This window comes from Talaromyces amestolkiae (genome assembly GCF_001896365.1).
Source record: "Talaromyces amestolkiae strain CIB chromosome Unknown scaffold22.1, whole genome shotgun sequence".
Classification (NCBI taxonomy): domain Eukaryota; kingdom Fungi; phylum Ascomycota; class Eurotiomycetes; order Eurotiales; family Trichocomaceae; genus Talaromyces; species Talaromyces amestolkiae.
Genome location: NW_024468058.1, coordinates 158,211 through 185,747, shown reverse-complemented (window position 1 = coordinate 185,747; position 27,537 = coordinate 158,211). Strand labels below are relative to the sequence as shown.

Genomic DNA, 27,537 nt, shown 5'->3' with positions numbered 1-27,537 from the left:
CACAAGATTTACAATCCAACTAGACCTGCTATTCGTTGACAAAGGTAGGCCGTCGTACTACTCTCGTTCCAAGTACGCCATGTCGCAATCGCTAGTCGATCTGACCAATCAATAAGCTGGAACTAATGACAAATTATGGCTGATTACAAATTAAACTATTTTGGCGGGGTCAGCTGAATGCATATTAACTAATATTGATTACAAATATACATCAACTTGTCACTTTTCGTCAGCATCGTTCTTCCAATTGCTTACAAGTCACAAAATCATGTTTGATGTGCCATGGCTCTTGCCTGGTTGAACTATTTGTTAGATGAGGAGACTTTCTATCTACTCAATTGGCAGTGGGCTGGTGTGCAACGCACTTCGGGAAGCCGTGGCTGACAGGCGTTTGTGAGGTTCGAGCTAATCCATTCAATATTTACGCATTCTACTTTTTTCGGTTACTTGTTGCGTGCTATTAAGGACGTTTCAATTTGACTGATTAGTAGGCAGACCCACTTGAATCATCACGAATAGGATTCCTGGATCTCTCTGGCTTCAAATGCTCATCTAGATGATCGACACCATATGACTACGACATGAAACCTGGTACACCATGTACTAGGGATTCTGCGGTACTGATAGAAACATGTAGTAGCAATCAAATCCCTGTTTAAATTATTCATACACCATCATAGAGATTTCCGCCAGCAGCCACATCAATTTCAGTCGCCTCCTTCAGCCCAACGAGCGTGAACAACTTCTTAGGCGTAAAATCAACGCTAATGCCAGTCGTACCAGTATCCTTGATCTGTTGTAGACCTTTGCGAATGCCTTCATACGCTGGAGCTATAGCAGCAAACGGGAAAATAATAATCTTAAACCCCAACTCTTTCGCCTTCTCTGGCGTCCACGAGGGCGTGGCCCCGTGTTCGACCATATTCAGCAAGACCGGAGTAGGTGCAAGGAGACGACATGCTTCTCTCGCTTCGTCTTCTGTTGTAACACCCTCCAGAAATGCGACGTCAGCGCCTGCTTTGATTGCTGCTTTCAATCGTCGTATTGCTTCGTCAAAATCATGGGTTTGAAGGGCATCCGTTCGTGCGATGATGACAATATCCGAGCCTAGTCTCTTGCGCTCCAGCACAGCTGCTGTGATACGAGTCGCAAAGACTTCAATCGGAACGACTTGCTTGCCACCGAGATGTCCGCACCTTTTCGTTTGTATCTGGTCTTCGATGTGCAAGCCTGCTACATTGCTGCGATGGTACTGCGCAACAGTTCGAGCAATCATGTTTGGCCCGCCATATCCTGTATCCGCATCGGCGATTAGAGGGGTTCTTATATCGAGATTTGCGATCATCTCAGCATGTTCACGCATGTCATTCAGAGTTGCGAAGCCCAGATCGGGCTGGCCGAGTTTTGAGGCACATGTACCGGCGCCTGTCTATTTGTGACGCTATCTGTAAGTCAAAATGTAAATATTCAAGAATTCGGTTACGGCATCCCTACCATATAGATGCAATCAAATCCAACATCGAGCGCTATTCTGGCACTAAACCCATCAAAAACCCCGGGCGCAACAACTATGCCCTTCTCGGCAATCAACTGCCGAAGGCGTGTAGCTGGAGGAATAACCATTGTCATTAGTTCTTGAGATTTTGTGAGGTAATGTCAGAATAGTGTTAAAAATGAACCGTAATCTAGTCCGAGCGTCTCTCATAGTGTATTTTATAAATTTTCGATTCTTATGGTACCTTTGATATTGGACGGATCATGACGTTGTTACAAAAGTATCTTGGGACAAGTGGATTTCAAATGGCCCTTCTATCCAATGAGCATTGGGAATTGAGTTTATTCTTTACGAATAGACAAATCACTAACCGATCGTCATACTGGGCAAAATCATCAATTTCTGAACGAGCGGGGTTGCCTTGGTATAGGGCATAGGTTATAAGGTCCGTCACTATCTTAGAAAAGGATAATTGAAGGTATAGTAATTGGACAACCAATCACGAGTCTAGCAGAATAAGTCGTCGAACACTTATTGGTCGTTATTAGACCTAATCATAGAGCAGTTCTATATTCAGACCTCGGCATCGATAATAATAGGCTCACCCAAGTCAACTCCACTTTCTATTCAATATTGCTTGACTTCTACAGGCTGCTTACCGATTGTATATAGGATAATCAAATGATCAAAGACATTCTTACATGCTATTTGCAGGAAGGTAGTCTGCATTACTATTTTTTCGTTGTGATTCTGATTGTCATGCACTTGCAATCGAATTTCTGATCAAGAGGCTATTCTCTAGCCTTGAAAAGGTCTCTTAAATCTCGCTTCAGATTAGAGAAGTAAGAACAAGCATTCTTAACAACTAAAAAGCAGAAAAAAAGCGAAAATGTAGAAGCGGTACCGATTCTGTATAACGGTAATTTCCTGATCAGGGTTCGGTGTTACGGCTTCATCGTGGTCGTCAACTGGAATCAGACTGCATCAATCACAAACGTATCGAGAGTTGGTCAAAGAGTATAATCTAATCATTCTGGCCGATGTCTGATATTAGTAGCCTGAAGTACGAACTAGGCTCAGTAGAGCCAAAAAGTTCCTCCACGGAGGAACATCTGTATTTGAGATCTTGTGGATCGATAATCCGAAGTTTTGATCGAAAGTTGAAGAGGCCAAGATCTACGAGATGACCTTTATTTAATCTATCTTCCTATTGCTTTTTATTCTGAACTTATTCACTATTCAGAGCTGCGAATCAAAATACAATGTCGCACTTCACAAGGCTCATTCGCTTCGAGTCTGCTGGGAACGTACTATTTGCGGATCTCACTTCTGCTTTATCGGAAATACCATCGCTGGGGTCAAAAATCACAGCCTATACAACGTTCGAAAAGCTCATCGAGAATGACGAGCCAGTTCAAGCAGTCGTTGATAAGGTACGGAGCAATTCCCGGTGCCAACTACCCCTTGAGACTGATTACATGAAAAGCTTCTTTCTCCGTTACCGAGGACAGATCTCCCAATATATTGCGTAGGCCTCAATTATAGGTCGCATGCAAAAGAAGCTAATGTTCGTATACGTGACTGCATCACACAGAAAAGTGCAATGCTGACCCAACCTTTACCTTTATTGTAGCTCAATGTCCCGATGCATCCTCCCGTTTGGACAAAGCCTTCTGCCTCGCTTGCTTCGCCGCATGAGGATATTCATATCAGTCGGTATTGCGCATCGAACTTTCCAGACTGGGAGGTATGATTTGCTCTTATAAGCACGGACAAGAATTGAGGATTGAAATTGACACAAGCGTTCATTAGGGAGAATTGGTCTTTGTTACCTCCAAAGAATGTCGAGACGTCACACCCGAAGAGGCTAACTCCTATATCTTGGGCTACACAATAGGCAATGATCTCAGTTGCCGAAAATTCCAGATGCCTGAACAAAACGGTGGCCAGATTTTCTACGCGAAGGCGTTCGATAAATTTGCTCCGATCGGACCAGTGCTCGTCAGCTCAACGGCTTATAAGAATGAGGAGGGATCACGTCTGCAAACACGAGTCAATGGTGAAGTGATGCAAGACGTGGAGATAAAAAACGATGTTATTTTTTCACCTACACAGATTCTTAGTTTTATTAGTCAGAGTAAGTTCACCTTTTCATTCATAAGTACAGGGCAACTAACTATTTTCATAGGCACGACTATCCCGGCATATACGGCAATAATGACGGGCACACCATCCGGAGTCGGTGTTTTCAAGGAACCTAGGCGATTCTTACAACACGATGAAGTCGTAGAGGTAGAGATAGATGGCATTGGCATACTCCGAAACAGGATTGTGTTTCCCGATGGTCAGGATTCAATTATGTGAGCATGTCTCGTCAGTCTCCAACGAAGATTAGTAGCAAATCATCCAGTTAGCTAACCATATTAAACTCAAAGTTTCACATATTTGCGTATTGTTTATGGCATGATTTTGTATCGATTAAGCTCATACTTTTGATGGGATTAATCGACAAATTGGAACCTGTGTTGATATGCAACGAACAATAAATTCGGCGAATTAAATAAAACGGTCTCATATCCACTTGTCTTGAACAGAAACCTAGCCCTAGTCTATGATGTGTCGTTGGTTATCTTATCAAAGAGTAGGCCCTTTAGGATTTTAAAAACGCAGGTGGATAAACAGAGATATACGACGCATCGATGGTGTATAGTACGCCTTGTATTTCTCAAGAAAAAGCGCTGCTTATAGTAAAACCCCTGAAAGTATTTTCTCTAGTCTTTGAGAATGATCAATTCACATTTCATCGTCTTTCCCAACAGCCAGTATTGTTGGGAAGTCCCTTTCTAAAGTTGCTCCGCGGAGCATCTTACAAATACGGCCAAGAGAACGTGAACATACTTGTTGGACTTTAGTAAGCAAGAATATAAATGCGATGAAAGCTGCAAAAGACGTATTAATTCCAAAATAGTGAAATATACCATATTCAATTGAGTGGACACAAAATGGCCGTCGTGGGTTCAATCATATCAAGTCTACCCCAGTGGGTGCAAGAATAGATGATCCCTCCAATGCCAATCCCAGATGTTCACAACAACCCATTCAAGATACAATTAACCCGACTTGGACATGTATATTTCGAGCATCGAAACTTGAAAGAGTTTCAACGGTTCGCCAAGGACTTTGGATTCATCGAGGAAAGACGGATTGGCAACACCATCTACTACCGCGGATATGGTAAAGATCCATATGTTTACGTAGCATCACAGAGCGAGACTCGTTCTTCCAGGTTTCTCGGTCCAGCTTTTGTTGCAAAAGACGAAGAGAACTTTGAAAAAGCGATGAAGCTTGAAGGCGCAATTGTGAAAGATATTAGCCATGCACCAGGGGGAGGTCGTCTCGTCACCGTCCCGCGGCCTAATGGAACATTCATGCATATTGTATATGGGCAAATGGAACGCGAAATTGATCCATCGAGCGAGTTACCTTCAAAGATTGTCGAGTCCCAAGGTCCATTCAATGAACCGTTCAAGAAAGGCAGATTCGGCGTCTTCCAACGCTTCAAACCAGCCCCAGCTCTGGTCCACAAAATCGGTCATCTCGGCTACATCTGTTGCGAATTTGATCAGGAACTTAAGTTTTATACCGAAAACTTCAACTTCGTGCACTCGGACATTTTGAGCCACGAACAATTTGGCTGGGTAGATTTCATGACGTTTATGCATCTCGATCTCGGTGAGGAGTACTCGGATCACCATGTTTTCTTCCTCTCCCGTGCTCCGCCTGGAACAACAAAGACATCTGTTCATCACACATCTTATGAAGTTGCGGACTTTGACACACAACTAATGGGGCATCGGTGGCTGGAAGAACAGAAATGGCGCTCTGTCTGGGGTGTGGGGAGACATGTGCTAGGCAGTCAGATATTTGATTACTGGCTAGATTCGAGTGGCTTCAAGGTTGAGCATTATGCCGATGGGGATGTGGTCAATACCGAATACAAGAATATGCGTAGCGTGGCTGGCCCGATGGCTATATGGGGACCGGAAATCCCGGCTGATTTTGCAAAGAATAAAGCTGGTTGATTTGTTTGTCATAGATATTTATGCTGAGTATCAGGTGGCTCATACGTATACAATACTATTTGCATGCTGTGTGCGTGGATGCGTGATTATATGCACCCGTGGACGTCTCAAAAAATAGATAGTTTCGAAGGATTATTGATGTACGTGAAGGGTTGTTCGATTTATGAGATTCTAGTTTTGAGCATTTCCAAGCACCGTTCCAGCTCCTCAAGTGTTCTGGCTTTGGCATAAATGAATTGATCCGGGCGGATTAATACATACTTTACCCGTAAGCCACCTAAACTACGCATGAATTGATTCTCATCATAGAGTGGGCGGCTGGGGTATCCAGTTAAAACATCTCGGGATGCTAGAAACGATACCGCGCCTTGTTTTATGCGTTGTCCGATCCTCGGCGAGGTCGATGGATCAAAACAGATGATAGACTGTTCTGATAACAGATCTGCCGGGAATTCAAATTTGTTGAGAAGCTTCTCAAGTCCCTCGTGCTCATTCAACTGCGCATCATTCGACGGGATCGGGGAATAAACAACCAACAGCGTGAATATCGTGGGCACGCGGCTCAAAACGATGTCGGAGAGCTCAATTGTGGAAGACTTCGAGTTTGCAGAATAAGTCTGGAGATAGACTTGTGCTACCTTTGACCCGCCATCAAATTCAGCCAGAAAGGTGCCATCTGCGCATGCCTTGTAGCCGTGGGCTACGGTTTGTGCTTCTGGGGATGGTCTTCCCAACATTGATGATATGCCCAAAACAAGTTTCATTATAGGTATCAGAATGCTCATCTTGAAAGTTGATTCCTTGTTGCACAGTTTGCCATTGATGAGGGTGAATCTAGCCGAATTGTCTATACCTAATCGACGTTCAGCTGCCCAAGACTGTAAAAGGGAGTTCCCGACTGCAGATGAACAATTCATTCTGATCAGAAGAGCAAGCCTCCAGGCCAAATTTTCTGCATCTTGGATGCCACTAACTACCCCCTGACCACCAAAGGGAGGGAATACATGGGCCGCATCTCCAATCAGTATTGTTCGTTTATCGAACCACTTGTTTACCACTCGATGATTGAAGCGGAATGGGCGACATCGCAGGACTTCTATACAGTCTCGAGGGAAGGTTACCTCTATCGGGCCATTCGATCTAGTCGGGATTGTCCGTGTGATCATGGGTGTCAGATTCTCCCAGAATAACTCATCCGCATTCATAGAGTCCTCCCACTCGGGTACGGCAAGTTCATGCCTCCATAAGTATTCTGAAGCAGATCCAATCCGTCCACATGCCACAGGTCTTCCGGGCGGACGACAGAAATGCCATTCCGGTGGCCAAAACAGATCATAAACGGCTTGAGAGTCTTGTCCGTTCTTCCAGAATGGTAATTCCGGATGACTTTCTGGTGTTGGAGGTGTGATTTTGAGATTTCCTGCAATCCATATGCCGTCGTACTCGAATATACCTTTTTCTTGTCGGATCCCGGCGGATGCTTCTAGGAAACGTTTGCGCACGACTCCTCTCTTTCCATCGGCTCCTACTAGCCAGGAGGCGCGAAGTTCTTGCTTGGCTCTATTGCGGTCAAGATATCGCACTTTGATATTATCTGCGTTTTCTTCTCGACCTACGACTTCACAGCCTGTATGAAGGGTACAGAATGGGGACTTTTCTATAAGCTGTCGAAGATAGAATTCTGCATGAATTATTGTGTCAGGCATAGCCATAGGCAAATGCGATCATCAAAACTTACCGAGTTTTGGTTGATTCAGGAGGATTGCAGTGGGCAGTGCATGTTTGAGACCATCTCCCTTTAAATCGAAAGATAGAAAAGGGGTTTTCTGAAAAGAGGTATTGTGAAAGTTAATACCCGTGAGTTCTGCAGAACCGAAGCACAATTTACATTAGATTCACCCATTTTTTTCCGGTGTCATGCACACCTACCATGGCCGAATAAATGCATAACCCCTCCCAGTCCTAGTTTCCAAAGGCACCGTACTGCAACACCAGTAAGTACAGCTCCTCTCGGATCTTGCGTAATCTCTTCATCTTTCTCTAGAATGATCGACTAATAGGATCGAGGCCTTTCCTTTAGAGTTCGTTCTTTGATATAGATAGCCAAAACTTGCCTTCACCCTATATTCGGCTAGAAAAAGACCCAGAACCAAGCCCGATGGGCCACCGCCGACTATGACAACATCTGTATCCATGGAAGACATGGTGCGAATAATCTTAGAATACAACCGTTGTCAGACATTGCAGCTTATGAAGGTCCGGAAGTGACTTTAAGGGGGTCGCTTAAAAGCAAATCCAAAGCTCGTTGGGGCAAACTCAACAAATTATCTTGGTCTATTCTCAACATACATAGTTTTGATAATCTAGCCATAATTTAAGTGAGCCTGCCTATTGTATGATGGTAGTACCCTGAGACTCGCGTTTCTCGTAGTTGTTCCGCGGAATAATTTCACATAAACCGAACTAGTACTTTGATGGTTAGGTCTGACATTTACGCAAATTAAAAAGTCATGACTATTATTCAGGTGTATGACTTGGCCGGAAAATGTTTTGGAAATGTGTATTTATAGCTACGTAGTTCCTCCGGTGGCTGTAATTTCTAGTTGAACTGTGACTGGAATCCAATGCTCATATGAGTGGAGTCGATTACTGGCAGCGTCACCAACACAACAGTTCACACTAGCTGAAGTTCCTTTTATGATTATGACTATTCGGCAGCATTCACAATTGTGCGGACAGAAGCGAGAAATTGAACCCATCTTGGGTGCAGTGGACCCTTGTAATTCAGCAAAATTGCCTTGACTTGTCGCTGAGATAGTGACCCGGAAACGCCAGAAAACGATTCCCTGAAGCTTTCAAAGGACACTGCAAATAGTCAAATACGTTAGCTGGAGCAAACTGACATCAAATCTTTACGAAGATCATGCTTACATATGATCAGCCTCGGTAAAGTCCAGATCTTCGCAAATTGATCCAAGAGCAAACGAATTATGGTCTGATCGTGCTTGATACTTGCTTCCATGTTGACGGCAGCAGAGCAAAAATTGGTTTTTTTATGAACCTCGAGAAATAGGAGTGCCGTGAGAAAGATGAAAGAAATTGCTGGATCCACCCTGACACAAAAGGAGCTGTCCCACTGAGCAGCCGCTCTCGCGACGTTCTGACAGTTTTCAAGGACTTTTTGCCAGTTCCGTGTCCATTCATCACCTTCTTCACCTCTACAATCCAGAACCCCCAAAAACAGTTGCGTAAAGGACAATTGAAATATGGTGACTAGTCTTGCATGATGATAAAACTGAGTTTCACCTGCCAAGGCATTACGATCTGTGTTGAGCCACCCAAATGGAAGGGCGAGTTTCAACGCTGAAAGCTGTCTTCCAGCTTCTTTAAATGCCTCTTCAACCGTGCCCTTATGTTCGCGTAAGTGGTACAGCCGGCCTACCAAGGCAATATCGCGCATGGCGGCCACAGTGACTATGAGAATATTTGCCAGGAATGTATCCGGATCGGTGGTTATCGCAGGAATCACCTCCCACAACCCTTGTGAGCTGGTCGGCAAGTATACGGTATCAAAATGGTCTGATTCCCCGCTTGAAAACGATGTGTTAGATTGACTCCGCACTAAGGCAGTATTGATAAAGTCCTTATCAATCAAATAAGGCGTCCCTGCCGCGAGATTCGTGTATGAATCCATTTTATAAATACACCACCAGAGCAGTCTCCATTCCTGCATTTCAGCCTTGCCGATAGCAGCCCAATCAGAATAAAATGTGGGAAGGCGCTCAAGCTTGTCAATTCCCACTCGATAGGCAATCCGTGTTAGCCTGCCGATTCGCATCCACGACTGATCCCCGGGAAATTGATGGAACTCGTAAAATGCCAAAATGCACGCTTTGCGCATTTGATCGAGTGTTGGTGAGTCTCCCATCATGTCAAGTTCCAAATGGTTTGAGCTGAGCAAATGGTCAATGCGGGTATCTAGGTCTGAGTTTTCGGGAGCAAAACTGGTCAACTTGGCCGTTATCATGACCATTGTGTCAATAAGACCTTTACTGCATATCCCATTCCGGTAATTCTGCAGAAAGTTTTCTCGAGAAAATATCGGGTTGGCGTCATGAAATAAATCAAAGTATTTATCGAGACTGATATTTTGATTACGCTGTTAGCCTAGTTGCCTATCAAAAGATCAATGACACCACGTACAGATATTCCTCTTGTTGAGGAGAAATCTCAAACTTGAAAGAGCTGGTAGACTGAGCGGTGGTGCTCGTCTCTTTGGAAGCATCTCGCGGCCGAAGCGTCGAGGAAGCAGGAGAGACCTCTGAAGTTGACATTGAATCATCGAATAATGGGTCATCGCCCACTAGTATTCGTGGACTAGCATGGCGTCGCTGATTGCCTGTTCATAAGTTTCCAGGCATGTGTCAGAAAAACGGTAGAGAAAAGACTAGAGATAATCCTCAATACCTGAAGATTCTTGGACCTTCTCTGACTGCTTGGCATGATGTGAGCCTCTCAAGGGCCCAGGCTTGCGTCTTATCGAGGAATAGGTACAAGATATTTCGCGCTCCAGGCAACGTGAGCAAGTGGGACGTTTCTGATCACCTAACATCAACAGCCGGATTAGTCGGACACATCGAGATTTTAGGTACGTCAAATATACACTTCACTTTTCTCCTAGGATGATATTTAGCATCATTGGACGTTGATTGACACCTGGTATGTTTCTTACCGAATGCAGCCGTCACACACTCTAGAAGGTGCAGGGGAGTTGCTACTATCGAGTCGATGTGTTGATCTCTCCGAGCTTTGAGTCGCTTCCCTTGAGCCACGTACGGCGGTCTCGTGATTATCCGCATTCATTTTGTTCCATAAACTCTCTACAGGTTGACCGCGATTAGGACGACTAGACTGGGATTGTACCGATCTCATATCCTTCCCTGTAGACGGGAGATGCAAGAATTGAAGTGACGAATCACTGATAGCCAACTAACTTACTTGATGTAACTAAGTTAACTAACTTAACCTTAAAATGTGGATGACTAATCAGGCCATTGTATTCAGCTATCGCCGAGGACATTCGGGCATCCTGTAGGACAGTCAACAGGAGCGTAGGTCAAGAACCGTAACAACTATGGATTTTTAGAGAGCCTCGGGGAAAGTCATATAAACCATATAAACCGTCGATTCTCCATTTGCCGGGCCACTTAGGGCTTAGGGTTAGGGCTTAAATCCAAAATAATGCATGAATAAAAGAAACCTGACGCAGCTATTTACAGATTATTGATTTGACTACAGACGAAATTTGACTAGTAGAACTCTTTGCCAAAGACACAATAAACGTATCCACTTTCCAACCCCGGGAATAGAGATGAGTCCTCACATACTTTTCTAGTAGAACTCCTGTCTTGGTTCTAAAAAAAATCATGGTTGACAACAAACTTTAACCCAGAACAATGATAACATTTTATTCCTTATATGTCTGATCGATAGCTTTCTTGGCTGATTCCGCATTGATTGCTCTGTTGAGAAGGACTGGCGCTACATTGTGCCATTGCTCAATCCTCCACAGAACAGTTTTCTGCCCACCACAACCAGCGTCATCATTGCCTCGAACGCGTGCCTCGATCAAATGAAGATAAGCCAATCTCACTGGCTTTAATTGCTCTAGTATGTATTGGGAAAGTTGGCCCCGGGTCTGTCATGGGCATACCGTTAAAATCGCTGTATGGGCTCAGACGCAACCTTATCTTGTCGCCTCCTACAGCCGGTAATTGAACGAGTAAATACCGTCGGAAACTGTTTCTAAGAATTCATTTTGTATACTTGACAACAAGGCTTTCCAGAATCGAGGAAGTCTCTCTATAGCTCCCGAGTTCTTGACGTCGTCATAGATGAACCTACTCGCGTCTGCAAAGTCCTCTAATTCAGACAGAGTAGGTTCAAGATTGGGCTCAAAACTACCCTTGAACACCTCGTAACACAGCTCATGCAGCCAAATCGATGGGTATGGAGAGTGGCAACAAGTTGCACATAGATTGGTGTATTCGGGAACTTTGAGCAGGTTGCGGTCTAAGTCTACAGACCCCGGGGAACCTTAAATGAAATTCGGAGGGCGTACCAAGAATATGAGCTGTAATTTCTGCGGCTTGTCTGCACAGTATGCATAATGATAACCCAATTATGAACATCTCGTAAGCCTGTCATGATTGAGATGACTCTCGGCTCGATCTCAGTCATGTTGACCCGGTCTCAATGTACACCATGCAATTGACAATGAAGGGCAAGTCGTGCTGTCAAACCCTGAACTCTGCCAATTGCACTATTTGGGTCGCTAACGATTAGGTTGCTGCACTTTGTTGCACCAAGAGCTGGACATGGACAATCAACAATGGTTGACCCGAATTAAGGTGTCGATGGTTGATGCCTTCTGAATTAGGCGGAAATCTTGAAACACAAGACCCCTGATCTATTTATGGACTATCAACATTGAGGGTTCGATATTAGCATCAATTGGCTAATCTATGTACATGCGCAAGCTGAGGACGCGATGGCTTCCTCGCTAAGATGCTTCACTGTTGAGAACCTAGATATTATTCTTGGTTCCTTCAGTATCCACTTGTGGCTCACGGTCCGTGCTAGATCAACCTTGGGAATGATGCAGTGGCTCCTAGAAACAGGGGTTTAATACGTAGGACATCTTCCATAAAAAGACATCCCCTTTTCAAGTCGCAGATCCAATCGATGATCATCGTGTAAATATAGAAGCCGAAATCAATCCTCGCAAAGATCACCAGCCGCCACTACAACAACAGCAGTCTTGCGTAACCAAAACCCATCTCTAACCCGCTAAGCTTTACAACAAAGCTTAGCCATCCAATCTGCTACGAGCTATCATTTAGCGCCATGCGGGTGGTTCTGGATGCAAGCATTGTGGCTGACCGTGCGGGGAATATACAGCCAATCGTTCCATCTCCGAGCGGCATCGCCAGACATGAGTCGCCAGTTGGCTGCCCACGTCTGGAAGTCTGTAGATCGAATAGACAACGCCACTCGGTGTTGTTTGTCGTGATTCAGATTAGAGGGCCACCGACATCATACAGATTTACCCCTCCAGGAGAAGTGGGATGTTTCAAATGGGAAGATTATTTAAAGCACCCCCTCCCCTCATCTGCTGTCAATTGACTGTTATCTTTTAAGCAACACTTTTCAAACCACTTTTTTCAATCAATACTTATAACATATCTTTCATCATGGGTTGGTTCAGCGGTAAGTCTTATCTCTTCTGCCTCCCTCACAACACCCGAAAAGTGGACCAGCCGGTGTTAACGTTCATTTCGGCTATTCCTAGACGACTCCCAGCAGGCAGACAGCTACAACCAATACCAAAACACCGAACCTCATGAGTCCAGTCTCTCTCACGAGCTGATTGCTGGTGCTGCATCCTACGAAGCCGCCAAGGCTTACGAGCGCCACGTCTCGGAGAACGGTAAGCCAAAATATTCGGTCTGTCTCAATCAGCGCAAATGCTGACAAATATGTGACCATTCAGGCCAGCCTGCCAGCCACGCCGAAGCCAAGGAGATCTTGGCCGGTTTTGCAGGCGCTTTCATTGACCGCGAGGTCGAGACCCGCGGATTGGACTTCATTGACAGGGAGAAGGCCAAGCGCGAGGCCCGCAGACACATTGACAGCGTCGACGCTGGAGATGTTGGATACTAAGTTGCTGATATTTGATCGCGACTTTACATGGACTAGTTATATGCAAAGGTCTTTGAATGACACGACGCCGACACTTGATTGTGCTTAGTTTATAAGTTTAGTATTTAAGAGAATGCTATGTCGGCCCAAGTCTATAACAATGGCATATATTCAATTAAGTAGTCAATGATTCGTGAATCATGAGTCCATATATATCGTATTAAAGTGGTAAGGCTTCCAAGGTTTACATTTCGCATGCCAATGAACGACAGACCCATACGCGAATATTAATCTTTGTTTTTACATCCGACTAGACCCCCCATCATAATTCATAACATCATGGTGAGCCCCCTTCACATTATCGAGTTCCACGTCATCCATAACATCATGCCGAATCCGCGCATAATCATTCTGCGACAACGAAATCTCCGCTCTCCTCAAATACGGCGGTAGCGGACTCTTCCCATCCCGATCCTCGTCATGAATCTGCACATACTCCATTTTCTCATCCGTCCTATCAATCAGCGGAACGTCGCGAGTTGTGCGGAGAATGGTTGAGAATTTAGTATCAAATGTTCGACGCCCGTTTGCGATGAACGCGATGATGCCGTTGATGACACAGAGGAGAGTGAGGAATACGCCGAGTCCGTATGCGGTCCAGAGAATCTCCTTGGAGTAGGAATAGACGTCTGTGTAGTTTGTGACGGTCACATTTACCATGCCGGGGGCATAGGGGCTGGACATGTTTGGTTGTAGGGTATGTTCTGCGATGAGGGATAAGGTGATATTTCTAAACGCCTCTTCAAGAGCATTCGTCAATGGGATTGTGCCGTTTTGAAATATCGTTATCGAGTCTCCCGGCCAATCCCATTTGTCTTCGCTGAGCTCATTGCCTTCATTTGCCGATTGCAGAAACGCAAGTTCGTTACTCTGTAGGAAAGTTGTAGTCATGATGCTCGTATTGGTAGCGACTAGCGAAGAGACAAAGCCGGATTCAACGCCCAGGGTGTTGGCGACCGTGCCGACCATCATTTTGCCAAAGGATTCCATGACGGATTGATAGGCAAACATTTCGACGAGAGTAGTGTTGTAGTCTTGAGGTGTTACAGGTATGATGCTGGTGCCGTTCTCGTATGTTAGACCCAATGGGTATGCGCCAACAGCACCGCCGATGTAGCCCACATCATTGATGTGTTGCAAGGGTAACTTGCTGTCTATTGTCTGAGCGCCATTGATATACGTAAAGTTGCTGATGTAAGTAGCATTATACAACGAACATTCCACAATCGTCGTATTCGCCAAAGCTGCGTTGCCCTGATTGCAGCCCGAGTTGAGAAATCCAGTCTCCATGTTTGGCAGCGCCGCAATGTATATCGAAAGGGGTGGAAAGTCTGTGGGATAGGGATAGCCGTCACTTGCATAGAACCTGTCACCCTCGGGTCCCACGGTGCTACTTCGGAGTGTGTAGTTGCCAGTCACATTCGAAAAGGGCAATGAACCATTTGCCATGGACGAGTCAGGTGTCCAGGAGATATAAGCATATGAGATGCCGCAGGCCGGATCCCAAGCCTGCATTGACTCGTAGATGTTGTCTACAACCTCTTGATGAAAACTCGCATTGATGGCCTGGCAAGTCAACGCTGGTCCGTGGAAACTCAGTTCCCAAGTCGCGTTTGCTTGTGGTGGACTAATGGGCTGGATTGCGCCGTCGGTTAGGGCTAGAGTGACAGTCTTTTGAACGCCGTTCCGGGGGCCCTCATAGCTGTAGGAAGGCGATGCGCCGTCGACAGCGGAAATGAAGGCAAAGTTCATAGACGTGAAATCGACTCGGGGGACGAGCTGCATTTGCGATTTCGGGATGCCTTTCATATGAACCGTTAACGTTGCGGGCGTGATGAATGAGGCAACTGGTAAAAGCCTGAGCTACGATCAGCCATTTTCTACATCGACAGGTCATAGGAACTCACCAAAAAACAATCGCGATCAACATCCCATACGTAAACCTCCTCCAAACCTCCGGCAAAAAGCACAGCAATCCATTGTCCAAAATCTCTAAAAAATGATCAATCGTACCCAGATGGTTCGCCTGCTGCCTCAACTTCCTCCACGCCACTTGCTGAAAGGCCGTCGAAACCGCGAAACTCAACCAATAATTCGTCAAAAACGCAAGTACGGTGCCAGCCGAGACGTTGATTTGCTGGCCTGATATGCTGTATTTTGTGCCGACAACGCGATATTGCGAGTTGGGGGTGTCGTGCTCGTCTAGAGTATTGTAGAAGACGTGGTGACCGACGGCGAAGGCGACGCCAAAGAGAGTGCTGAATATGAGGACTGTAGGGGCTGATTCAATGAAGTGGTAGAATCTGCCGTCTGGCATTTTGACGGCGTACCTAGGTACAATGTGAAAATATGAAGTCCCGAGAGATGGCGAGGATACATGCCTCCAGAGGAAAGTCAAATGGGAACAAAATATTTTATACGATCTGTGATTAATCTTTGAATGGACTTTTGCAGGTGGACGTTCAAGTACTAGTCTGATCTATTAATACCGACTTACTGACATCCTACACAGTCTACCGACCTAATGAGTGAGTAGTATAATCATTCCAGCCTCTCAACGAGGCTCTTATTCGTTCTTCATCGCTAATTGAATTTTCACCACTAAAAAATGTTCCAGCTGAGCCATATTGGTCCCGCAACCGCGAACTTCTGAGCAATAGTAAGGAGCATAACTTGACCAGAGAAGCTTCAAGCTTCCAGCTGAACCGTAGCGGCGTAGCTATGTATCCACTTCACTGCCCTTTTCTCCTTCGAAGGTTTAGCCGAACCCTGAATGTATTTCCTATTAGGGAAATCCATGGCAATGGTACGTAGCATGCTTGAAACGGGTTGAGAAGTACAGCCATCCCCGGCAGTATTTATTGTTCTGGGCGTTACTTATTCAGGGGTGTGACATGTTCAACGGCTAGCCCTATCATAAGGTCTAGGCTCAGAAGCTGTCAAAGTGATTGCACCTTGAGAATTTTTAGTGAGGAATAGCTGCTTCTCTAGGTAGTAGAACAAACTAAAATGTGTCCCTCTTGATCCATTTTGCTGTCTCGATTGGAGCCATTTAAGAATCATTCATGCGAACCTAAAATGATTACCGGCTGAGATCTCGTTAAATAAACAAAAAAGTAGAGCGATGTTCTGAGTGTTCCAGACGAATAACATAACTTCATAATCATCTATAGGGTATCTTTAACACCATCACATGCATAAATACATATATAGTCCAATCCTAAGCAAGCATCTCAAGTATCCGCTGCGCCTTCTCACCACCTAGATAATCCTGCCCCTCTTGAGCAGCAGGGTTCGAAGCATCATAGCCCTGATCCGCCATCTCCAAATCAACTTCTAGACTAGCATTATACGCATTCATAACTGTATCGTGCTCAATGCGCACACCACCCTCAACTAACACACGAATACAACCCGCCAGTCGCGCGATCTCGCGTCTCGTCTGCCGCGGAATCTCGTCATTTTGACTGGAGTATATCGAATGAGTAGCCATTTCTTCCATGCGGGTGATCGAGACAGTCTCTGTAGCTGCGCCAGCAGCAGCAGCGCCATCTGCCAGTTTTGAGATCCAGATGTACCCATTCACGCCGAGGATGATTTCGATATCGCCGCCGCCATTAGCCGTATTGACTGTCCATTTCTGTCGTCGTGATCGAACGACGCCTCCAACTGCTGCTGCTGACGATGGCGCAGCGATATTCGACGCAGCACCTCCGCCACTCTTTTTGCTAGCGGAACCACTACCGCCCGTCCCCGTCACAGCCATGAACACACCATTCCGCAATTTCCCATAACTCAATGACCGGGTATGCAAAGTCGCCGATCCGTCTTGATGTACGCTCTGCACTTCTGCGACGACAAGGTCTCCTTCAACGAAGAAGTTTCGCATTTGTAGTTCATCTGCGCTTGTGCGTCGGCGGAGGATACCGCCTGGGAGATTGATGGCTGAGAGGGGTAATTGTGCGAGCAACGGAGCAGCGATGTCGACCTTCCATCTCCGTGCTTGGACTTCGACAATGCGGCCAACGACGAGATCGCCGATTTCAGGCATATAGCGAGCTCGCAAGGGGTGGACGGACAATAATTTGTTAGTTTTGGAGACCGTGCCGGCGACTGTGGCGATGATAGAGGTTGAGAATGGGGTGGTGAATGTTCCATGGCCTCTGTTATAGTACATTAGCTGAATTGTGCTGGGTTTATTGAGTAACACAGGTGAAATACCGCATCCATTGAGGATCGTTGGTAACTGTTTCGCCTGGAACGACGGTCCCAGTACCGAATCCTGAGGCTTGACCTAGACGTGGCCGTTTGATTTGTAGTCTGTCCATGTCCACATCCCCCTCTGAGTCTTGGGCTTCGAAATCTCGGTCGGTGTATTGTGAGGCCGCATTTTCTGCTGCGGGAGCTAGAATCGTGATGCCCATGACGTTTGGGAGTTGGAAAACGATCAGTCAACCAATTTCTATTTATCCTGGGATTCGTATTGTGTTTTGAGAAAGAATTGGGAGTGAAATATTTGTTGGCTGAAATATCGATTGTGTGTTTCTGGAGCTGTTGGAATATCCAAAATTTGAAGCTTAAGTGAAGCAAACAGTGCAAACAACACTTGCTACATCACGTGACTCGTCGTTTCTAATTAATCTTTGTAAACCTCCCTTGACTTAACAGCTAACAAAACTATTGTCCGTTATAGCAGGCAGTGAACCGTCAAACCGGCGAGCCGCTATGGAACCCAACAGTGCAGGTATGATCACTCATAAACATATTGGCAACGATTTTCATTCAACTGACCCACGCATAGCCTAGGCGGTGGCTGACGCAAGAGATTCTCGACATTACGCAACAAGCCGCACACTATCGCCAGTCAAGAAAGGCGCGAACGAAGCTACCAAAATCTTCAATCGCGGCGGTTTCGAGCTCATCGTAATGCACCTTCCTCTCTACGAGGACAACCGTGTACTACGACTGTATCCCAGCAAGACCGCGCTCGGCCGTGCTTGTGGCGTGAGCCGGCCGTTTACTGTGGCTAGTATCACTTCGAACGATGCGAGTGATTTCGCGCCGCAGATTTAGTGGCTCAAGATGAAGGTTGAGAGGCTTGCTATCTAAACCCAGTCTCAAATTTGCTCAATGCGATAGGAAGCTGGTGCGATGGAGCGGTTGGAATCGGCTTGGGTCAATGTGGTTATGCATTCTGTTAGTCTAGAGGGTGAGCTTTTAACTAAGTTTGCCCCGGGATCAAGTTTATAGAGTGCGTGAGACTGGCAGGGGTCGCGATGCCGGTTTTTCAGTTCACCTCGTGAATTTTTTTCCCATATCTCCTAGGAGAAATTTGTCTGAATGAACAACGTTCACTATACTTAGCCCTAACTTTAATGCATCTCTAAATCACAGCACGATCAGCGGGAGCTCTGAGCTTCACGTCCAGCCTCAACAATAGAATATACGTGGTAGCGACAGAAAGTCTTATTGTTACAGTCGTCTGAGCAGTCATCAGGATCTCAAGTATGACTATTATCTGCATTGAGACTAGTTAAAACCCCTCATATCCAAGTAGCGACGTTGCTCGTTTCTAGATTCTTTTACACTTGAAATTTCATCCAGACATGAATTTTCTCGTTAGGCCAATACAGCGCGAAGGACAAAATGACAAATATCACAGCGCTTCTCAGTATGCGACATCAATGCGGTCAAGCCTAGACCGCTCCTCTTTTCAACTCGAGAAGTTTATTGTGATCCTTGTCCCTGGCAAGTTGCATGTCGTAAACGTTGCGACATGTGCCAGTCTCATACCTAGGTAAACCAACATTGTTGGCTGACCTTTACGCGACTATTGCCTACTAAAAGGCAGCTGATATGCAGTCCAAGAGTCCAAGACCATAGGAAATGAAGTGACAGAACCAACAATGCACATCAACAGGCACTAGCGGGCTATAGTATGCCCACCTTTAATGGTCGCCGAATCGGCGAGTGCATATCCTTGTCCTTGATATAAGAGATTCGTCTAAGTAGTAAGGACTAGGATCTTGCTTTTGGTAAGCTCTTATTTTCTCACAGAATACCCGCGCAACCAACGACTCGAAGAGACTTCGGGGTTTTAAGAGGTTGCCGAGTACTTACTCCGTAGAAATGATCATCAGGCGTACGTACCCCATTCGCCTTACTATAGAATGTTTGTGCGACTGTCTTCGCAAGACGCGAGGAGAAATGTCTGACGCTCAGAGTACGAATTACTACGAACGGAGGTGTAGCAGCACGTGAACTGCAAGTACGACAGTCAGCTCGGCAAGTCGCCGTTGCGTGCGACAAGAAAATTTTGATCCTCACGAGGTGACGACTGCTAGGACCAACTGTTACGAGCGTGCCCATGTCGATCTTTCGGATGCAATGCCATAATTGCCCAATGAGGCAAACAGTGCATTTTGATCCACGCATTAAAAGAGCAGAGAACTAAGCACCAAACGGTGCGCTACTCTGACAAAAGACAGATCAGCCAATCTGGCGCGATGAATGTAACAGATAACCAGGCTGAATCTGACAGATATGGGTAACACTAATTTACTACGTAGTATATAGTGTCATAGTAAGAGTCTTAATAGTCGATCTGATCCAGCGCAGTGGAATTGCAACTCAGCATGCCTCGAAAGTACGACCAGGCGTGAAACGGTGCATCCAAAAATGAGAAAATGACTAATCCTGATTGGGAAGATCCGCGGCCACATCCGCCGCGCTAACGAAGCTAATTTAGTGTTTCGCGGCTACCCATTGGCTGCCTCGTACGCTGGTTGGATTAGTGGATGATTTTATGATTGGCCCAGAGTGGAGTTTGTGGTTGAAGAAAAACCCCAGTTCCCGCCATTCCGGACCAATTATGTTCTGGCTGGCGGTACGAACCGCCGAATCAGGGCTTCGGCACAAGGGGGCGGGGCTTCTCCTCAGCATATGCCGCACACTGCATCTACTACATACTCTGTACTACATACTACGCGTAGGACGCACTACGGAGTACTCCTGTAAAGTCATTCGAGAGTACAGAGTCATGTTAGAACAGTAGACTCAAGCAGCCATTTAGAAAGCAGTGGCAATGTCCGTTATCCAGGTGTAGACAGATCATGCTGGATATAATATCGTGGAATAAAATGAAAAGTCTGATGAATCATTGCAGAGAGGCGCGTATAAACGAGAAAATGCATTCGTCACTCAGACTACATACGTAGCTAGCCTTAGGCTTAGTCTTAGCCTTAGGCTTAGTTGCTGTGTTATAAGCGAGGATGCTCTCGTATGTACTATGTAGTAAGCAACTCCGCGGGTGTCAACTACCGCAGTAAAGTGACTAAATCCCAACTACGGCCCGCGTCTCCACCCGCAGCCACCTTCTCTCATCGCCGGGTTCAGTCCCCAGCTTTTCACTTTTCCTCTTTTCATCTTTTCATTCAATATCTCATTCTCCCCCGGTCAGTCAAGTGCAGTTATATTTTTTCACAATTATTTCTGTGTCTACGAATACTCAAACCGTCGATCAATATGCTGGCCATTTGATTGCATCTCATCATCGAAGGAATCATTCCGAACACCGACCGAGGCCGTCCACGACATAACGAACGTCTGAACACACCGATCACGCTTACATTAACATGGCCTGTTTCATCCAGCTACGCGATACGGTGCCCTCCTGGATCACCGACGTCAATCAACTATCCGCCCATGTCCACACCAAGCGAGCCGAGTTCGCTACCGAAGCCGAGAAATCGAATGATGCATCGTCACCTCTCCGCCGAAAGAAATCGATCAGCAGCAGTCTATCGTCTGTCCGCAGCCAACGAGGCGGCGTCAAGCCAACAGCGCAGGGCCTGAAGCGGTTCTTGTCGCGAGAGTCTTTGAATCAGGACGATGGCGTTAAGAAACAACGAATAGTGGAAACCGATCAATCAGTGAAGATTGCTGCTTCCGAATCCATCATACCAGCGCCGTCAGTCAGACGAGGCAAGCCAGCACGGATCATTTCCTACGATGGCCACACTCAAAAGGTCCTCGAGAAAATGGTACGAGATATTTGGACCGCCAAGAGCAGCATCCGGTCATCCCGCATCTCGTCGTCCATGCGCACTGCTTTTGGGGGGCGAATGAAAATGCACATCCCCGTCAAGAACTCATACAACGAAAGCAGAATCCCAGAAATAACCGCAGACGCCAAAGCGGATATTGAAGTCGATTTGGATGCGGCCGCTGCAACAGATAATGAAGACGGATTAGAAGATCAATTACAATTACGCATGTTGATGATGAAGCAACGAGCACGTCGGAATCAGACTACTTTTACACCTCTACCACAATCACGCTATCAACAACCACAACCGCCTACGCGCTCGAAGGAGAGCCCGTATGATTTCATTGAGGGTCAACTTGAGAATGCACAGAATCTGTGCGAAACAGCAGCATACAAGTTCCTGCGCGAAGGCAACTGTCTTGACGAGTTGGACAGAATCAAGCAGGCATACGAACTGATCCTCGAAGCCTCGACAACAATGGCCGAACAGGAAGAAGAAAAAGTCAAAGCCGAACGTGAGCAACAAGAAGACGCCGTCACCAAATCCGACGATACAATCGCAGTAGATGAATTGGAGACTTCCGTCGCCGCTGCTACCCCTGCTGTGGCTTTGACGTCCAAGGACTCTGGCGGAAATGATCCTGAAGATATCAACGCGGGTCTGCTTGAAGTTGATGACCGGTCTGATGCGTCCGAGGTCTCTATTGATATAAGCGCCTTCCGTATGACGCGGTATGGTCAGCGGACTATGGCTCCGTTCACAGTCAATCGAACCAGATAAATGTCCGGCAATATGTCACGAATCATGCTTTTCGCCTTGGAAAAAACGGATATATATGCAACACTCATTAATAATTTCACCTACCTGACCGTCGACGATATCCACCTGGTTGATTGTCTATCTACTATCATTCCATTTCTTTGTTGTTTCTATTATCGTCGCCATCTACCGGGACATACACGACCATTTCGCTTTTTTTCCCACATACTACATCACACGTACAGCAGAGCTGTCACGTCGACAATCATTCTTCTTTCCTTCTTCCTCTTTTCTGTCCATGTTCAATCCTTTTTGTCACTACATATTAATCTCTCATATTGATCCGGGATTCACGAAATGGGGTCAAGTGGTGTTTTTTGGATGGTGGTTTACGAGGGTCCGGAGTTGGGTACATGTTTGGGCTTTGGGCTTTGAGTATTTGTTCTGATGTATATATTTGATTTGTGCAGTCGGCTTTTGCTGAGGGTTGTCGAGGGTTGTATAGTTTTTTGAATATAGCCACTCGTACATATTAAGGTCTAGTTTTTGTAGAGTGTACATTATTTGTAGAGTGTAGATTTGTATAGAGGCAGAAATGGGGAAATAATCATATAGAGAAAATAGCCTAGGTATGTACCGAGAAATGGGAAAGATACATGTAAATAGGTATAGAACCAACCAGCTTAGGAGGTAGTATAGAAATGCAAAGGTATATACAACGACACAATCCATCGCAAACCAGCACAGGCACCATGGTCATATTCGTCAAATTCATCATCATTAACCAAACGAAGAGGAAGGAGAAGAGAACAGGAAGCAAACGTGCAATAAAAATACAACCATCCAAGAAAAATTGAAGCTTAACATGAAAAGTGCATAATAGATAGATAAACCAGAAGCGAGAAGGTGGAGGAACAAGTTTGTTGATCATCGAACGTTAACAACCCGAACAGCAGCCCTCTCGACAATCCCGCCTCCTCTCGGATACGGAATCCGCTGCGTAACCGCGTCGTGAATCTCGATTTCTTCTTCGTCTTCTTCGTCGAGGTCGTCTAGATCGAAGCTGACTTCGCTGTGGATGTCGCTCTCTTTGTGTGCAACGGAGAGGTGATTACTTATGGGCAGAGATGGTGGGTGGTGGTCGGGTTGGGGTGGGTATTCTGGTTCTTGCTTGTAGCTTCCAGTCTGATGAGATAGATGAGAGTGAGGGTGGTGGTCGTAGTCTTCGTAATTGTCGTCCATGTATTCCTGCATTATCTCGTCGCGGGCTGTGCTCGATTCCTCGTCGTGGTCATCATGCCCATTGGTGCTGATGCTCGCATCATCCAGGAAGTTGAGATACGGTGTTTTCGGCCTCGTTTTGATCTCCTCATTCTCTGCTACCTCGACATCTTTCTCGACATCTTCGCCCAACGTCGACGATGATGGCGACAATAAACCCAGCCCAACGCCTCCATTCGAGTTCCTACTATTGAGTTTCGAATCCGCAGTCGGCAATGGTGAAGGAGATGTAACCGCCTCCCCGTGTTCCATCGAAACATCCGTCCCCCTCCTCTCCGCGGCCCTGAGATGCGGATAAAAATCAATCGTGCCAATACCATCACTCACAATGATTCCCTCGCGATCCAACTGGCATCGCGCACGGATAAAGGGGTCGAGTTTCCAGAAGTTTAGCCTGAGTTCCTCGATGAGTTGTGCGCGCCGATCTTCTTGAACCGCCAACCCGATTCCGTCACGCATCGCGATGGTCTGCAGCCATAAGCGAGTCGCCTCGAGGAAATCCTCACCTATCCGTTGACGCTGAGAAGCCAGAAACTCGCGTGTGGGAGAGTGGACGTCTAGCGACAGGTTCTCGGCTCGGTCGTTCATGTCCGGCTCAATATAGTGGTATTGATACGTATCGTCTGTACCGCCCAGATCAGGCGGGATATTGGATCTGGGTATGAAGCGCTCAAGATCGTCGAGGGTCTTTGTGAAGTGCACTTTTGAGACGAGGGAGTCGTTCATCCAGGTTTTGATCATTTTCCATATCCCTACTTGAGTTGGTATGAAATTGAGGCAAGAGCCAAAGGGGGGAGACCAACCTGAAAAAAACCACGGCGCTTTATGCAGGATAATTGCCGCCAGACATTCCGGGTAAAAGTTCTCCATGCATTTGATGATATACTTGACCGGCGTATAATCCATATTCGCCATGGAAAAGTCCGTCATATCGAATATAAGTATCTATCAAATCAGCATTCATCACGTTTACCTTGCAACTTGCAAGAGAGAGAGAAAAGCTTACGGCAGTCTCAACCAAAGGCGGCCTCAACAACATCTTTGCACTCTCAATCGTATGCACGATATACCTCTCCAACATCTCTACCGACTGATCCTCCGCGCGATGCAACCGAACCCTAATATCAATAATCGGCCTGCCCGCCCGATCCACACCATGGATTATATTCTTGCCCATATGATACTGTTTCATAAAATCCCATCCTTTTCTTTTTTCCTTCTTGTCGGCGCTGCGCATTTGTCGCAATGCATACAGTTCGCCGCGCGGCAATATGTCGTCGTCAACATGCATCTTCTTCGTGCGCCACGCCACCGCCGCAACGAGCATGACAAATGCCTTTCCCACGTCCCATTTCCGTGCGCGCAGAAACCGGAGAAGCATTGCATCCGGATGATCCTGTTTCAGCGACGCCAACAGTCCCAACCGCAGTTCATCGGGCGAGAGTTTGTAGCTTGCCAGAACGCGCTGCATGACTTTGGCGTTTTGAGGGCTGGGGCGTAGATTCACCCCGCCCATGGACTGGGTTTGGAATGTGAGTGAGCCCTTGCGGGTTGAGGCTCTGCGTAATGTGTTGGGCGTTGAGGGTTCGGTGGGGAATTTCTCGTTGATGCTGGTTTTCGCGCCGCCGTTGTTGCTGAGGAGCGATGTGCGGCGGCGCAGGCGTTTGAGGGATCCTTGATGTTGGGGCTTGGGGACGTTTAGGTCGGCGGTTATTGTTGGTGAGGTTGGTGAAAATGCTGGTGAGATGGGAGTATTCGGGACTGTTGTGTTCATGAATGGGTTGCTGAAATTGTTGACGTTACTGCTGTGGTTGACGTTGTGACTGCTCGACAATGACATGCTGCGACGCCCGCTGGAAAATGTAGTGTTGATGCTGGACGGGGATAGTGGGGGTTCATCGATACTCAGCGAGCGCCGCGAAATGCTGGACATGGAGAAATTGCCGTCGAAGAATTCCTGACTCTCAAAGGCGTTCAGTAGAAACATCCATAGTTGCTGGAGACGAGCCTCTTGGTCGGCCGTGAGGCTGCCGAGGACGCCTGTTGAGTCCATTGCTTCTATCGCTCTGTATCTTTATCGACATGCGAAAGAAGAAAAGATCTCTGGAACCGATCAAAACAATCGAGTCGATGCTCGACCGAAAAGCAGTTTCTGTCAGGGGAAGGGGAGGATGTATGTAGGTAGTAGTATATACAGTAGCATCTACAGATGACATGAAACAAAGTTCATGCGCAGACTCGGCAAATCATATGCCACTGTGCATGAAGCAAGTAAATCAATCAGACGTGGTAGTGGTAGGACAAGAACTATCCATCCCTGTAGCGCAGTGCGTAGTAGTATGATTTACGTACATGCGTCGAGGAAATAAGAAGGCCAAATAATAGGTCAGAATCCGATGCAAAACTAGAGTCGTTAGTGACGATGATCTCATTTGATCAACAATCGACAATCCTACAGCAGATGGCAGCGGGACAGCCGGAAATTTTATTGCGGCGTACCACGCGCTGCATGACTTTTCACTAGATATATTGCAACGAGGGCCTCGGCTTAAAACGCCTCATGGTTCGAAGATTGACTGGGTGACGCCCGTGAGGGACTCGGTCGGAAAGAGGGGCTGGTCTACGCCAATGCCAACTTGGTCAGGTTTCAGTGCCTAGGTACGGAATAGCTTCTTAATTCTGGAGTGAAAAGGTCCTTCCGTCCCCATCTTAGGCCGTGTAATCCGTCCAGCACTTCTCTTTGGCTGAAGGGCTCAGAGGAGGGTCCTCGATTTCTGCGATGGCGCTGGGCTAAAGTTGTTAGGGGATAGCTTCCCCCACAGCCAAGATTCAGGAAAAAGAGGGGAACGTCGAATCATTCATGGAATTTGGATCATCGCATCGGCGTTGATTGCTAGGATTATTCTTGAGAACGTGACAGAGGGTTGAATCAATTGATTGACACGAGTTAAAAATCTCGACATCTCCGCTCGATTTATCTTCAATTGTAACGGAATACTTGAGTCAGACACTCGGTTATCTTGCCTCTAAATTGGTTGACGAGCTATACATGTGATCCTCGTATATAGCTGGCCATCAGTTGACAATTCCAAATCAGGAAGAGAATCTTGAATTCCGATATTCATACTGATCACAACTAAGCCCGACAATGTTACACACGTTCGCATTGATTATGCAATATCAATTCTTCAGTAATCATCTGAATTGCATCAGACCTTGTAGGTACATAGTACGTAGCACCCATGCCCCGGCACGAAACACATCATAAGCACTAAAACACCCTAGCCTGGCCACTCCACGTTCGGACGAACAGTCGATGCGATCGAATCAAACTCTGGCTCACTCACCGCCACGTTTTAGCCAGGTCCATGCGCTGAGCCAATCGATTTGATTGTGTAGATGAGCTAGGGAGTGTATGATTAATACATCGTCTAAGCAAAGCATGTTACTAATCGGCATGATAAATTCGCGATTAATCCTTAAAGCTTTGTACTGCATCTCAATATGAAGCTGATCACTTGACCGACTGATTTTGTAGTATAGTTTGTACCACTATGTACCAAGTTGATGATTGCGACGTCATACATTCTCGGGCTCTATCTGCTTTGCTTTGACGTGTGGGCGCACCTAGTCTCATGTGAAATATTAATTTTGAGAGCTTATTCAGGAACCGTATGCCGTATGTTTGACATCTCTTTGGTGGGTTGGTTGGTTCTATGAAGTCCGATTGACTTGCCCCGCGCATGAGGCTTAGGGTTACACGGTAATCAGCGTTAACATCGCTGTGCTTGGGATATCGGACATATGACCCCGTGCATAATTCAAGACTTAACAATACACTGATTAAGGAATACATTAAACGCTAAATCTCAATGAAAGAAGAGCTAAATCACCACTTCGTAGTATACTCGAGTGTCCGAGACTAGGGTTAAACAGTAAAGCATTGCCAAGGCTCGGAGATTGGCTATTGCTGTCTCTACGGGTACCTATGGACTGTGCGTCCTCCCCGCTTAATTTGTCAGAGTAACTTATATGAATACTTCTTCACTATGTCCAATCTTCAATCTTTGATCTCTAGGCAATCTAATACAAAGTGAGCACTATCATATTT

General features: G+C 46.3%; 9 protein-coding genes across 9 annotated transcripts; 4 read left to right on the top strand and 5 right to left on the bottom strand.

The window, feature by feature from the left end:
- Window positions 1-664: 664 nt before the first annotated feature.
- Window positions 665-1,623, bottom strand: BHQ10_009043 (uncharacterized protein; the record flags this gene model as incomplete). Its single annotated transcript, XM_040881916.1, has 2 exons — window positions 665-1,429; window positions 1,495-1,623. 2 exons carry the CDS (start codon window positions 1,621-1,623, stop codon window positions 665-667), a joined length of 894 nt encoding a protein of 297 aa, XP_040737545.1.
- Window positions 1,624-2,757: 1,134 nt separating this feature from the next.
- On the top strand, window positions 2,758-5,577 carry BHQ10_009042 (uncharacterized protein; the record flags this gene model as incomplete). Its single annotated transcript, XM_040881915.1, has 5 exons — window positions 2,758-2,928; window positions 3,129-3,242; window positions 3,308-3,632; window positions 3,684-3,787; window positions 4,600-5,577. The coding sequence occupies 5 exons, from the start codon at window positions 2,758-2,760 to the stop codon at window positions 5,575-5,577; spliced, it is 1,692 nt and encodes a 563-aa protein (XP_040737544.1).
- Window positions 5,578-8,284: 2,707 nt separating this feature from the next.
- Window positions 8,285-9,911, bottom strand: BHQ10_009041 (uncharacterized protein; the record flags this gene model as incomplete). Its single annotated transcript, XM_040881914.1, has 3 exons — window positions 8,285-8,442; window positions 8,509-9,719; window positions 9,781-9,911. The coding sequence occupies 3 exons, from the start codon at window positions 9,909-9,911 to the stop codon at window positions 8,285-8,287; spliced, it is 1,500 nt and encodes a 499-aa protein (XP_040737543.1).
- Window positions 9,912-12,830: 2,919 nt separating this feature from the next.
- Window positions 12,831-13,299, top strand: BHQ10_009040 (uncharacterized protein; the record flags this gene model as incomplete). Its single annotated transcript, XM_040881913.1, has 3 exons — window positions 12,831-12,846; window positions 12,929-13,066; window positions 13,130-13,299. The coding sequence occupies 3 exons, from the start codon at window positions 12,831-12,833 to the stop codon at window positions 13,297-13,299; spliced, it is 324 nt and encodes a 107-aa protein (XP_040737542.1).
- Window positions 13,300-13,578: 279 nt separating this feature from the next.
- BHQ10_009039 (uncharacterized protein) lies at window positions 13,579-15,655 on the bottom strand (the record flags this gene model as incomplete). The annotated part of the gene is made up of 2 exons (XM_040881911.1): window positions 13,579-15,196; window positions 15,246-15,655. 2 exons carry the CDS (start codon window positions 15,653-15,655, stop codon window positions 13,579-13,581), a joined length of 2,028 nt encoding a protein of 675 aa, XP_040737541.1.
- Window positions 15,656-16,558: 903 nt separating this feature from the next.
- Window positions 16,559-17,762, bottom strand: BHQ10_009038 (uncharacterized protein; the record flags this gene model as incomplete). Its single annotated transcript, XM_040881910.1, has 2 exons — window positions 16,559-17,501; window positions 17,560-17,762. 2 exons carry the CDS (start codon window positions 17,760-17,762, stop codon window positions 16,559-16,561), a joined length of 1,146 nt encoding a protein of 381 aa, XP_040737540.1.
- A 301-nt stretch (window positions 17,763-18,063) lies between these two features.
- On the top strand, window positions 18,064-18,411 carry BHQ10_009037 (uncharacterized protein; the record flags this gene model as incomplete). Its single annotated transcript, XM_040881909.1, has 2 exons — window positions 18,064-18,082; window positions 18,203-18,411. 2 exons carry the CDS (start codon window positions 18,064-18,066, stop codon window positions 18,409-18,411), a joined length of 228 nt encoding a protein of 75 aa, XP_040737539.1.
- Window positions 18,412-20,972: 2,561 nt separating this feature from the next.
- BHQ10_009036 (uncharacterized protein) lies at window positions 20,973-22,166 on the top strand (the record flags this gene model as incomplete). Its single annotated transcript, XM_040881908.1, has 1 exon — window positions 20,973-22,166. The coding sequence occupies one exon, from the start codon at window positions 20,973-20,975 to the stop codon at window positions 22,164-22,166; it is 1,194 nt and encodes a 397-aa protein (XP_040737538.1).
- A 906-nt stretch (window positions 22,167-23,072) lies between these two features.
- On the bottom strand, window positions 23,073-25,479 carry BHQ10_009035 (uncharacterized protein; the record flags this gene model as incomplete). The annotated part of the gene is made up of 3 exons (XM_040881907.1): window positions 23,073-24,178; window positions 24,230-24,371; window positions 24,433-25,479. 3 exons carry the CDS (start codon window positions 25,477-25,479, stop codon window positions 23,073-23,075), a joined length of 2,295 nt encoding a protein of 764 aa, XP_040737537.1.
- Window positions 25,480-27,537: the final 2,058 nt, after the last annotated feature.